General features: G+C 42.3%; 1 protein-coding gene across 3 annotated transcripts in view; it reads left to right on the top strand.

Moving 5' to 3' along the window:
- The window catches only part of cilp2 (cartilage intermediate layer protein 2), a 46,286-nt gene extending 33,981 nt beyond the window's left edge, over positions 1-12,305 (top strand). For all 3 annotated transcript variants that reach the window (XM_048559896.2, XM_048559898.2, XM_048559895.2), the window contains one exon: positions 469-12,305. In XM_048559896.2, the coding sequence (XP_048415853.1) occupies positions 469-2,849 (2,381 nt within the window). In that variant the 3' untranslated portion in view covers positions 2,850-12,305. The remainder of the gene's footprint in view (positions 1-468) is intronic.
- Positions 12,306-14,602: the final 2,297 nt, after the last annotated feature.

Below are 14,602 nucleotides of genomic sequence, written 5' to 3'. Positions count from 1 at the left end.
AAAAGTCCTCAGTAAACTCAGAGTGCAGATGGAGATGTGAACAGGAATACTACTGGATAACAGACCCGATATATAAAGCATCCATTAAAAATAAACACCTTGAGTATTAATGGTGCATGATGCTCACAATTAATTTTGAACTCTTCGAAAGGAAAACTGCTGTTAACCTGACTGATATTCCTCCAGAGGCAACAGCACAAAAGCTTCTAACAGGCAATTCGGAGAAAACTTCCTCACTCAGCGGGTAGGGAAAATATAGAATTCACTCCTACAGTAAGTGGGTTACCGGGAATTCTGTAGAGTTCATTGAAGGGGAAACTGGATACATGCATGAGGGAGAGAGGAATAGAAGAATAGGGATAGGGACTGAGAACAGGGATGGGAACAAGTGTGTAGAACAACAGCAGCATGGACTCAAGATCATTTTTGACTAATCTAGTCACTTTTTGTGTTCATCTCTCTCTTTAGCCAAAGGGCGACGAAATTGCAAGTCAGAGCCACTGCAGCATTTCATCAAACTGCCAGAGAACTGTTTCCAGAAAGCAACCAAATCCTTTCACTACAATGTCGGGAAGTGTCCCAACACTCGGTGTGCTGGCAACCTGAACTTCGACCTGCGTTGCAAGGACAGCACGAGGTACTGCTGTGGAGTGAAGCGTATGAAGGACGTGGAGATTGCGTGTCAGGGATACACCCTTCCCATCAAGGTAGTAGCAAGCTGCAGCTGCAAGAAGTGCCTGGAGCCCAAGGTATTGATCAGAGGGAGGGCAGTGGCAGCAGATAATGGCGAGCCACTGCGATTTGGACACATCTTTGTGGGTAATGAGAAAGTTGGCCTGACAGGCTACAAGGGGACCTTCACTATACAGGTCCCTCAGGAAACAGAAAGGCTTGTTGTCCAGTTTATCGACAAGTCAAACAAATTTGTCGACACTGTTAAAGTCTTTCCCTTTGACCGGAAGAGCGGGGATGTGTATTTTGAGGTTAAGTTATTGAGGAAATCCAAGCCAATTGAGATTGACTCCACCAAAGGTGTCTCCATTCCGTTGGGAGAAATGGAAGGTGAAGACACAATTGGAAAGCTAGAAATTGCACCCAATTCTTTCCACCGAAGCAACGGGGAAAGTTACAGAGGGAAGGTCAAGGCCAGTGTGACCTTTCTGGACCCAAGGAACATCACTCTCGCCATGACTGCATCAAGTGACCTGAACTTTATCAATGAAGAGGGAGACATTCTACCTCTGAGGACCTACGGCATGTTCTCGGCTGATTTCCGGGAGGAGTTATCGAACGAGGTCATCGAAGCGTCCAATGTTAAGGTCTACCTCGACACTGCCAGCATTAAGATGCCGGAGCATGTGAAGAAGATGAAGCTGTGGTCCTTGAACCCAGACACCGGGTTCTGGGAGGAAGAGAGTCTCTTCCATATTGAGAAGAAAAAGCGCAACAAACGCGAGGAGAGGACATTCCTTATCGGTAACATGGAGATCCGGGAGCGCCGTCTTTTCAATCTGGATGTCCCGGAAGGTAGGCGCTGCTATGTGAAAGTCAGGGCCTACATGAGTGAGAAGTTCTTGCCCAGTGAGCAGCTAGAGGGAGTGGTGGTAACTCTGATCAACCTGGAACCTTTGCCAGGGTACACAGCCAATCCACGAGCATGGGGCCGATTTGACAGTGTCATAACCGGGCCTAATGGAGCCTGCCTGCCTGCTTTCTGTGATGCAGTCAGGCCAGATGCTTACACAGCCTACGTTACAGCCACCTTGGGTGCAGAGGAGCTAGAGGCCGCTGCCTCGAGCCCAAAAATGAACCCCAACATCATCGGAGTGTCTCAGCCCTTCCTGGGGAAGCTGGACTACAGAAGGTCGGACCATGAGGATGAGCAACTGAAGAAAACTGCTTTCAAAATTAATCTTGCAAAGCCCAATGCAAACAACATCGATGAGACCAATGGGCCAATATATGCCTACCAAGATGTAAAAGAGTGTGAAGAAGCCCCAGTCTCAGCCAATCATTTCAGGTTCTACAAAGTGGAGAAGGACAAATATGAGTACAATGTGGTTCCTTTCGAGGAGAATGACTTGACCAGTTGGACGGGGAACTATCTCTCCTGGTGGCCCAATCCTCAGGAGTTCAGGGCTTGCTACATCAAAGTCAAAGTCAACGGGCCGCTGGAGGTCATGGTGAGGTCGCGCAACGCTGGGGGCACTCACCCAGAAACAGTGGGTCAGCTGTACGGTATCCGGGATGCCCGTAGTGTCCGAGATATGAGCAATCACAATGTTTCGGCTGCATGCCTCGAGTTCAAATGCGGGGGCATGCTGTTTGACCAAAGCTCGGTTGACCGCACTCTGGTGACTGTGATCCCCCAGGGCAGCTGCCGGCGAACTGGGATCAACAACCTGTTGCAAGAGTACCTGCGCCGACACCCCCCCTTGGCCATCAACAATGAGACATCGGCTTTCAGCATGCTGGCCCCCGTGGATCCACTGGGCCACAACTACGGAATCTATACGGTCACTGATCAGAACCCCAGGCTGGCCAAGGAGATTGCCATCGGCCGCTGCTTTGACGGTACCTCGGACGGCTTCTCCCGAGAAATGAAGGTCGATGTGGGAAACGCAGTGACCTTCAGCTGTCAGGAGAAGCTGGTGACTCACCAGAGTCTCTTCCAGCGGCTGCAGAGCTCTCCGGTTGAGACCCTGACGGAGATTGGGGCAGAGATGAGGAGACAGGCACTAGTACGACCTGCTCAATCCCGGATTGTAGCCTACCCCTCAGGTCAAAGGAGTCGCAGGGCCCGGGCTCCCAGTCAGAACATAAGGAGGAGTGAATTCCCCAGACAGTAGATTGGAATGGACTCTTCCTGATCCTGAAGTGAGAGTTATATTATAAAATCTGTACATAGTGAACTCAACATTAATATTCTTGTTAACTAAGGGCCAATTTTTGGTCAACAAGTGACGAATTCTTTAGCACCAAATATAATCCTTCAAGTCCATGCTCAGCTATGTATAATGCACATTCTGCTTGGGGCACTTTAATGTACTGGACTTTCACCTCTGGGATTCGGAACAGAATTCACACCAAACTGATGGGATGGAGGTTCCTACTCCTTGTTGCATACAGATCAACCCAGGAAGGTGGTGCACAGGAGGCAGTCCCTGGCAGAGTTGGGCTTGGAATGTCAAATTTTCCATGATTTGGCCTATGCTGACACTGTCTGTCAGAGTTCCATAAGATATTGGGTGGGGGCATAGGTCTGCTGATGCTATTGGTCACGATGTGTTTGTTTGTACAGACTGGTCATTGCAGGGTTCTGATGACCATGCTCTTCAAAGCCACCAATCATCCAACATTGGATTCTCTTGTTGTGGAAGTTCAACTGAAACAAGTCTTTGGTTGTGCTCCTGAGATGCTGCTGGGCCTGCTGTGTTCATCCAGCCTCACATTTCATTGTCTTGGATTCTCCAGCATCTGCAGTTCCCATTATCACTTTGGTGTTGTCTCGCCACTTTGTTCATGGTCGACCTCTTGCTCTTCATCTGTTCATCCTTCCTGTGTTAATAACCTGCCTGCACAGAGAACGTGACTAAAGAACTCCATTTGTCTTCCTTTGATAAAATATGAGTTCCCTTATATTTCTGGCCTCATTCAGTAATTCTTTGTTTGCTCTTTTCTCCTTCTCCATCCCCTTAGGAACTGCCTTTAGCAATTCTGAAGTTGTTTTCTTTCTCTGTCCCATAGCTCCAAGATTGACACTCAGAACCCATTTCAGACCAGACACAGATTCTCCTCTCAAGACTCAAGCTAGTAGTCCTTAGAATGTTGTTCAGTTCTATAAAAACACTTTTTTTTGGCTTGGCCAACCCTTTTTGTTTTGGATTTCAGAATGACTTTTGACATTGAATGTTCCTGTACTTTATATAGTTGCATTGTGTCGGAATTGGCTTCCATTTACTTTGATGTTATGAAAGTGATAAAAACCAGGAAATTCCAGTCTGCAGTGTCACGCAAAATGGAAGCAGGTTGGAGAGAGCGCGGAGTGGTTTAGTAAAGGGTGGTCTGGTGTCGCAGTTATTTTATCATACTAGTAATTCAACCAGCAGGAGTGCAAATCCCTATGACGGAAATTTGAGATCTTGAATTCAGTTTTACTTTTTTAAATGTAGAAAGATCACAAGCTATGAAAATGTTTTAAAAACTCAGATGGATTCCCTTTGTCTTTAAAGAATATGGCAACCATCTTTAACTACTGAGGGTTCACGTGACTCCAGTCTCACAACAACAAGCCAGTGGATGGGGGTGAGGAAGAGGAGAGAAACAAACAATTTTGGACACATGAAGCAGCCTTTCTGTATTTTACAAGATGCAGTTTGTAAAACTGCAGGGTGTTCTGTTTAGGAAATAATCCAATTTAGTTTAACACCTTTTTATGGGAGCAGGGAGATTGGTATAAAATAGAAATATGTACATGACATCTCCTTTCTGTTGTAAATGCCTACTTTCTGCCCAGAAAGTTGATTACACATTAAGTGTAATCACACACTTAACAACAGGATAGTAACACGAGTGAAACTCAGTCTGTTAATCGGGCTACCAGAGGATGTTTCTTAATGTGGGACAATCTGGAATGTGAGGTTGGAAACTCACTGATGGAGATTAATCACTAATTAATCAATAACTCTGCTCTCATTGTATTGCATGCTAATCAGGATGACAGAGGATGCATCAGATAGAGTTTCCCCTTTTATTGCCAAGCAATTTCTTTGTTCCAGTCCAGCTTCTACCAGTGAAATTCCAGAATTCAAAAGATAGTATCAGTGAAGTGGCCATGAAGCTGTTAGATTGCTTAGAAAGCCTCTTGTTCAACAATCTCTCTTTTAGGGAATGAAACATGGCATCTATTGCTGTCTGGCTTCTAGTGCTACACTAACTTGGTTTACTCTCAACTGCTTTCGGAAGTAGCTAGATTTGTATGAAATCACAACTACAACTTGCATTTCTACAGCACCTTTAACTTAGTTAAAGAGTTCTGCTTCAACCACCATACCGGACAGCAAATTCCAGACACCCACCATTCTCCTCGATAAAGAGTTTTCCCTCCTGTCCTCTCTGATCCTAATGCTTGAGGCCCAGGGTGGATCAGATCTCATTGAATGATGGGGCAGGTTTGAGGGGCTGAATGTCCACTCCTGTTCCTATATTAATGTTCTAAATATGTGCTCCCTGGTATTCGACCTCTCCCCAAACCCCCTCATTATTGTTACACCTCAATTAACACCACCCTCAAACTCCTCTGGCTTTATCCAATGTTTCCTCAACGCTGCAGGTTCTAACACTCTCTCTCACTGGAATAACTCCACGGAGACCGGTATCCCAGCAACAAGTCATCTTTTACTTACGCACAGAGAGTCCCTGACATTGATCCAGCTCCCTCAGAGCCAGCTCTCAGAGTGAACAGAACCTCTGACACCTGTTCTTATTTTTACTTAAGCTATTCAGAGATGTTATTACACATCACTGGAACAGGTGGGCCTCAAACCCAAGTCTCTTGATCCAAGGTTACTGACACCACCACTGTGCCACAAGTGGGCTCCGACACTCCTTATCTGTCAGCCAGGGCTCTCTGATTGGACCAGAGTAACAGCCCTGATCAGGGACCTCATCCTATGAGGTCCACCTGGCTGACCTTGTTACAGTCACTACAGACACCATTCTTGTCAATATCCTCTGGTCTTTCTCTACAGCAATTGTATTTTTCCTATTATGTGATGACCAGAACCATGCACAAAAACCCAGCTATGGCCCACCCAATGTCTTATGTAGTTCTAGCACTACATCCCCGATACTCAATATTTTACTCAGTGAAGGTAAACATCCCATACGCCTTCTTTACTGCCTTCAGGGACCTGTGAACATACACTCCAAGATCTCTCATTTGTTTGATCCTTGTCAATCTCTCCTGTTTATGTATTCCTTTACTTTGTTTGGCCTCTCCAAGTGCTTAACCTTGCACTTCTGATTGAATTCCATTTGCTGCTTTTCTTCCCACTCAATCAAACCATTGACAGCCATCACTATCAACTACTGGGCCAAGTCTTATATCATCTTTTCAGTCTTTTCCCCTTGGTTTTCCCAAGTAAATATGAATGAAAAAAAAAACACACTGCCTCGTAAGCTACGCTACAACCAAATAACTGCAGCATGTTGGGCCAACAACATTGGAAGATCTTAGAAAAGGAAGTTAATGTTTTATTCCAGGATTGTCACTGCTGCCAAGAAACAACTGAAATATAACCTCTGAGGCTTAAGTTACTAATAACTGAAATTTTAACATGGCTTTTGTTTCATTTTCTCAAGGGGTTCTACAACGGAGGTTACGATGTTCTTACTGAATTTAGAATTTTTCATATTACAAAACTCACTTCACTCGCTGCAAAGCACTTTAGGACCTTAAAGAAATTATGCTTTTTTTTCCCCTCCTTTTATAGAGTCATAGACTTACACAACATGGAAACAGACCCTTGGTCCAACTCGCCCATGCCGACCAGATATTCTAAATAAATCTAGTCCCGTTTGCCATCATTTGACCCATATCCCTCTAAACCCTTCCTAGTCATTTAGCCATCCAGATGCCTTTTAAATGTTGTAATTCAATCAAGTCTTTAACTGGATCCAGCTATTTTAATCGCCTTACTCCCATTTTTGAACCATTTTTCTGCTTCAAGCCCTCTGGATCATTCTCTTATTTAGCCCCTTCCTCAGTAACTATATCACTCCCACTCGAGTCACAAAGTTATGAGTTCAAGCTCTACTCCACAGCCTTGAACACATAATCCAGACAGAGACACCACTGCAGTAAGAAGAATGGTCAGAGGTGCCATCAATCAAAGGAGATGTTCATCTGAAGTCTGTCATTTCTCTGTTGCAGCCATTAAAATACATCCCCTGGTATTGGTCAAAAACGACTAGGGGAGTTCCGCTGGCTAATATTTATCCCTCAACCAACACCTAAAACATATTATCTGAGTATTAGTGAATTGTTGCTTGTGGAACTTCTTGTGTGCTACAATAGTAACAACGCTGCAGCAATGGTATTCCATTGGTTTTAGAACAGTGTGAGCTTGTGAAATGTGCTGTATGAGTTTTAATGACTGTTCCAACAACATGAAAGGTAGAATCAGGTGATTAATGTCTCATTGTAATTAGGTCAGCATTTGTTCTGGTGCGTATTATTCTGAAGTGGAAATTTTTTCACTTCTTCACTTTACTCCAGCATTTATCACGCAGATGTTTACTCATCCTCAACTCGAACAAATTGTGTGAGAGCATAATCAAGAGGCTATCAATACAAATATAGTCACTAAGGAATTCAATAGGAAACTTGGAAAAAAAATCTCTTTACACAACCAGTCTTAATTATATGGAAGGCCTTACCCCAGGAGAGTAGTTGAAGAGAATTGGAGTATAAGAGTCGGGAAATCTTACTGTAACTGTACATCGTGCTGGTGAGACCACGTCTGCAGTACTGTGAGCAGATCTGGTTCCCTTATTTAAGAAGAGATATCATTTCATTGGAAGCAGTTCAGAGAAGGTTGGATAAGATGATCCCTGGTATGGAGGGATTCTCTTATGAGCAAAGGCTAAAAAGGTTCGAACTCCACCCACTGGACTTTAGAAGATTGAGAGGTGATCATATAGTATTCATCTGGCATTCTTAAAGGACTTGACAGGGTAAATGCTGAGAGGATGTTTCCCCTCATGGGAGAGTTTAGGACCAGAGTCCATAGTTTCAGAATAAAGGGCACCAATTTAAGGCTGAGATAGATAGATTCTTGATCAGTCCAGGAGTCAAGGGTTACGGGGAAAGTGCAGAAAAGTGGGTGTGGAAAATTTTGGATCAGTCACAATGCTGTTGAATGGTGCAGCGGGCTCGAGGGGCCTGCTGTTTCTTATGGTCTAAAATATTACAGATAGTTTTCAGAGAAGCTTGGCAAACATATGAAAGTGAAGGGAATAGAGAATTAAGATTTGGAAAAGATGATGAAAGATGGCAGAAGGCTTGAGTACAAATTAAGCACCTGCATGGACTGTTTCTGGGCTGTATATCCTGTGTAGTCCAATGACAGTTGAGGGCTTAAATATATATTTCAATATCTTTCAAAAGTATTAACATAATAAACCAAAATCTAGCTTCCGCATTGGTAATACTTCCAAGAATTTTAAGTGTTTCAGTATCACAGTAGCTTTAATAAAATATTGCCAATATCAAATTTCACTGGAAGGTCTAATCATTCGTCTGTAGATATAAAGGCCAATTTTAGAATCAGGTTTGGAGCTTCACCCAGAACTTATAAAGTTTTACATCGGTGAGAAGCAATTTTGGTTTGACACATACTTTAGACATACAGTATGACTACACTATCCATGGCTTTTCTGGATCCTACTGGCAAAAAGATGATGTTTCAAAAAAAAAACCTGCATTTAGATTGCATCTTTAACACAGTAAAATATCCGAAGACACTTCTCAGATTGTTGTCAAAGAAGTGATACACGAGAAGATAGGATTTAACACCAGAATCTTAAAGAATCCACCGGGATGAGAGGTAGGGAGGGAACTCCAGACTTTGGTACAATCACCAATGATCAGGCAAAAAATTGTCTGAGTTGTTCAAGAATCGCTGAATCAGAGGAATGCAGAGATTTCAGAAAGTTGCAGGGTAATGGGAGATTACAGATCACTGATCTGTTTGGATTATGTTCTACTAGGATCTGGCAAGTTGTTACCATCAGAATTCTGATCCATGTCCCAGAGATGAAGGAATAGTACAGTGCCAGAACAAAAAAATACAAACACAATCTGTTGCAGAAGAAAGGAAGAAATTGTCCAGCTGGAAACACAGTTTATTTCATTTCTCTTGGCAGTCTCTGAGGTAATCCTAATAAGATCATCTCATTCAACTGGATTTGAAATTTAAACCAGCATTTCATTACTTGTAAATTATTGGTAATTTATTTACTGCATGTTTATGTTCTTTAGCTATTTGTTTAGCTTTTTTCGTCATTTTTATAAAAATGTACTGTACGGTGTATTATCATGTACCAGTAAGTAATACCATTGTCCTGTCTTTGCTCCTGTAAAGAAGAATTTACAATTCCGCTCTAAACCTTCACCTGCATTCTGTACAGAGACACACACACAACTATCCACATGTGTTATACCTATTGGCATTTGCACATTCATGCTAATCAAGGTACTATGGTGTTTCCAGTAGGTTTACTCAGACAAAAGGAGCTAAAATCTGCTCAGCTTTGGAGAACACTAGATCCTTCCCATTTCTTATAACTCAAGCAGGGGGTGAGGCATGTATGGAATGAGCTATCACATTTAAAAGGCATTTGGACGCGTATAGGAATAAGAAGGGATATGGGCCAAATGCTGGCAAATGGAACTTGGTCAGAATGGGATTTCTGGTTGGTGCAGATGAATTTGACCAAAGTGTCCTTTGGGCATGCTATATGATTCTATGATTACCTCCGGCAGACAGTATACAAGGAACACTGGTTAGCACTCGTTGGGAACTAAATTTGAGGGGCCCATATCTACCAAGTGTGAGTTGAAGCAGATCATACATTATCACAGTAAATGGTCCATGGCCCATTATCTGCTCCTTATCCTATTTCGATCATTCTTCCAACCACAATGCGCTTTCCCTTACCAATTTGTATCAAATATGTCTAGAGTCTGAAACTGTTTGCAGTTTAGCAGCATCTGAAGCCCAAGTCACCAGCTTCTTCCTTGCAGCCCTGCAAAGTTCTACTTTCCCAGCAATAATCCAGTTCCCTTTTGAAAATTACAACTGAATCTATTTCCACCTTTCAGGTAACACATTCCAGATGACTGTGTAAAATCTTTTCTACCTTCCCTCTCACTCTTTTGCCAATTACCTTAAAGCTTTGCCCTGTTTACTGATCCTGCCATGGAAAAGATTTCTACTTACTTACTTCCTCAAAATGCCTCATTATTTTGATCATCTCTATTAAATCTGTCCTGAACCTTCTCTGATTAAATCTAGTAACTGAAATGTATCATTTCTGGTATATTTTGCTAAATCTCCCATGTCTCCTATCTCTCCAAGATTGTGATTCGTTCCATTTCGGATTTCTCCCACATTGTATGGTATTGTTTCCCTGGACCTGCATTGTGTTCACTTGTGACTTACTCTGTTTCCTGAAGCACCTGTCATCATTGTATTGTTATATACAGCCAGTTGCTCAATCTCATGTTATTTACTGAACCATGGTAACTTTGAAAAACTTTAAATAAACAGATGAGGGAAACGCCATGCGGTGTCAACACTATGTCTGGCATGGATCCTTCAGTGACTGAGGGAGAGTGTGACAGAAGACACGAGGTTGTATCTCATTCCTCATTTGTGTTCTATTCGTTCAGAGCAATACTCAGAACACTCCCAACCACAGACTGCACTCTGAGATTGAACATTATACATGCAAGTTCCACATTGGAAGCGGTAAAACAATAGGAAACTACACAGTAATCCAGTTATTTCCACTCCCTGATCTTACCCCATATCTAAAAAATTAAGTATTTCGAGTATTTATAAAATACCTTTTGGACGACTACAATTGGATCTGTGTCTATCAGCCTACCAGAACATTCTAAAACCTAACCACTTGGAAAAGATGTGCACTGATGCCATTTCTAGATCTTTCGTCAATCAGTTTAATTTGGAGGTAGTGCCTTTTAGTTGACATATCAAATTCAGGTCCTCTTGGCTAAAGGATCCCAACACAAAACACTGAAGAAATGCAGGGAAGGATTATGTTTATCCCTTAACCAACACACAACAGATCATCTGGTCATTGTAACCTTATTTATCTTAGCCTGATCAGGAAGCACTACTTAGAAATAGGAACCAGAGTAGGCCATTCAGCCCACCCCCAGCTGCTATGCCATTCAACAAGATCATGGCTGATATGATAAGCTTTACATACTTCACACAACAGACAGTGGAAATCCAGAACTTTCTGTTCAAAATAATAACTGAATGTCAATTGAAAACCTCAAAAACTGACAACTGTTCCAGAGTTCAGAGATAATGCGAACTGCAGATGCTGGAGAATCCGAGATAAAGTTTGGAGCTGGACCCGAGACCCTTGGGTCTAGGCCCGAAATGTCAGCTTTTGTGCTCCTAAGATGCTGCTTGGCCTGCTGGGTTCATCCAGCCCCACACTGTCATAATTGTTCCAGAGTTTGCAGGCTAAATCTGAAAACTTCCTGATGTAGGCAGGTTCAAGTGGATGATTATCCTGGATGATGAGGGAGTGAATTATTAAAGGAATGTGGTTATAATAACAAAATAAAAATTAAGGTCAGAGAGTCCAAACTTTTTAACTTAATGTCCTCAAAACTGCATTTCACAGTAGCTTGGGTCCGCATGCAATGCTTCAATCGGTCTCCCTCATTACATTTTCCATGTACTATTGAAAACTCTCAGAATCTCACAACACAAGAGTCGGTCATTCAGTTCAACATACTTTTGTTGAGTTTTTGATTTTTCCCAATTAGTCCTACACTGCTGCTTTTCCCCATGATCCAGCAATTCTCTCTCCTTCAGGTATTTATTCAATTCCATTTTGAAAATTACCACTGAATTAGCCTCTATCATTCATTCAGGCAACAAATTCCAGACCACAAGAACTCATTGTGTAAAACTATTTATTTGCTTCTAGCACTTCTGTCAATTACCAAATCATGGAATTTAACAATAAAAGCCACTGGATCTTCCAAATAAGGACTTGCGCAATTTACATTCTCATCTACCCTTCGTTCCCTCACCATTTCTTATAGCAACATTGGGATAGAAGGGGACAATCAGACTGGGTCCTAGGTTATAAAGGGGAATAGTGAGATGTTTCCACTTGTGAAGTTCGATCAGGGTCACTTACTTAATCTTTTTTATATTTATTTATTTGTGGGATGTGGGTATTGCTGGTCGGCCAGCATTTATTGCCTGTCCCTATTTGTCCTGGAAAAGGTGGTAGTGAGCTATCTTCTTGAACTGCTGCATTCCACCTGCTGTGGGTTGACCCACAATGCTGTTAGGGAAGGAATTCTAGGATTTTGACCCAGTGATAGTGAAGGAACTGCGATATATTTCCAAGTCAGGATGGTAAGTGACTTGCAGGGCAACTTGAAGGTGTATTTGCTGCCCTTGTCCTTCTAGATGAAAGTGGTCGTGGGCTTGGAAGGAGCTGTCTGAGGATCTTTGGTGAATTTCTGCAGTGTGTCTTGTAGTTAATAAAAGCCACTAGATGAAGTAAGACTACTTGTTTGCTTTAACCACTGAGAAAGTGCAGTTGCTAAGCTGACGCATCACATTTAACATAATTACATGTCCCAAAGCATTCACAGAAGTATTATAAAACAGAAGGAGCTTGTAGGACAAACAACTGAAAGCTCAAACAGAGGGAAGTTTTAAGTGTCTTAAAGAAGAAAAAGGAAGGTGGGAGGTAGAAAGCTGAAAGTGAGGGAATTCTAGAGCATTAGCCCAGGGAGCTGATGACACAGCCACCGACGGTGGAGTAATTAAAATTGGGAACACACAAAGGCCAGGATTAGAAGAGCATGGATGTCTTGGACACCAGTTGGGTTGAAGAAGATTATAGAATGTGGAAGGGAAAAGTCCATGGAGAGATTTGAAAACAATGACGAGAGCTTTAAAATCAAGAGAATATTTGACCAAGAGCCAATCAAGGTTAGTTAGCACAGGGACAAGAGGAGAACAGGACTTGCACGTTAAGGCATGGCAGTAGTTTTGAATGAACTGAAATTTAGATGACAGAATGTGGGAGATTGTGTAGGACAGTGTTGGAATAGTCAAGTCCAGTGGTACAAATACACAGATGAGTGTTTCAACAACAGGTGGCCACAGAAATGGGAAATGCAGTGATGTCGTGGAGATGAAAATAGGCGATCTTCGTGATGGCACAGATGCAAGGTCAGAAGCTTATCGCAGAATCAAATGTAGCGTTGTGAACAGACTGACAGTGTCAGACTGTTGTTAGGGCCAGGGAAGGAGTTGATACTTGGGAAACAGTACACATGTATAAGATTCTACTGATGGAGATGTAAGACCAAAGGTTGTATGGTCCAATCCTGTTCCTATTTTTAATCTTAATTCTAGCTGCTTTCTTCTCGGAATCCTGTAATCTCCACATTCCATTCCCCTTTAGCTCTGAATCACTAAATTGAAGCCAGTTACGTCTGTACAAGCTTGGAGTGGACTCATGCTATTCAACTGGAGATGCATTTACTCATCAAGAAGGGGGGTTTGGCAAGATATTCCTCTACACAAAACAATTAACATTCATCACACAAAATCGTGCTGTGGTCAGCAAACAATGCACATGGTGAACTGATCATTTCAACTCACCACTCACATCTCAATAAAAAAACATATTAAATTCTGGTTATTTCCTAGACGTGATACATTCACTTTACAGGAATAAAAATAAGGACAGGTTGTTCTTTTGAAAGGAAGACACTTGGGAGCCTTGTGGTGAGAGGAGTCAGTGACAGGTTGACTCATCATCTTTAATTCTTTAAGGTTAGCACTGTTAATGAGAAATACAGGCTTACTGTCTGAGCGACAGAGCGGAAAGCTGCATGCCAAAGAACACTGGACCTTTATCCATCTTCAAATACCTTACCTTCAAAGCAACTAGCTGTTAGCCAATTGGGTAACGACGTTTTTGAAATTCCACAACTTCAACACAATGGAGAATAGTCTTCACATTCCTTAAAAACACAACTTAGCAAACAATTTGGCAGGAGAATCTGTTTTCAGAAATCTAAATTCAATTGCAATTGAATCACTACTGGTGAAGTAGTCTTGTGTTCAGGCATAAGGAACTAATTGTGTTTAGTTCGCTTGGGGTCTTTACTCCCTCAATTCTTTTCCTCTCTATCTCTCTCTCTACCCTGTCATGACACTTCTTGGTCATCTGACCCAAATTCTTATATGATAGTTTTATGGGTTTTCTTTTTAATTCACCCTTGGGACATGGCCATCGCTGACTAGGCCAGCATTTACTGCACGTTCCTAGTTGCCCTTGAGAAGGTGGTGGTGAGCTGCTGTCCTGAGCCACTGCAGTCCACACTTTGTTCACTGACACTTCTCTGAAATGCCACTATGTAAAAGAAACTGTTTTGAAAGTACTAAATGGACACCAGTTACTTCAAATGCCTCTTCCCAAATTGTTTATCTACATCTCTCAGTTCAGACAGTGAGAGATGGCCACATCTTTAGCTTGCCTTGCTTGGTTCAGTAGGCAGCACCTTTGCCTCACAGTCAGGTCACAGGTTCCTGCCACGCTAGTACACAATCCCAGTGCAGTATTAAGGAAACACTGCATTGTCAGAGGTACCATTTTTCAAATAAGATGCTAAATTAATGTCCTACGAAATTTCCATGGGATTATTAACAGAATAGGGAAATTATCCTGGTGTCTGAACTAACATTCCTCTCCTAACCAATACCGTGGAAAAATAACTGGCCATTCATTAACTAAGGCA

The sequence above is a fragment of the Stegostoma tigrinum genome, chromosome 30, assembly GCF_030684315.1.
Source record: "Stegostoma tigrinum isolate sSteTig4 chromosome 30, sSteTig4.hap1, whole genome shotgun sequence".
NCBI lineage: Eukaryota > Metazoa > Chordata > Chondrichthyes > Orectolobiformes > Stegostomatidae > Stegostoma > Stegostoma tigrinum.
The sequence above is the reverse complement of the archived record's forward strand: the minus strand, read 5'-3'. Positions and strand labels throughout refer to the sequence as shown.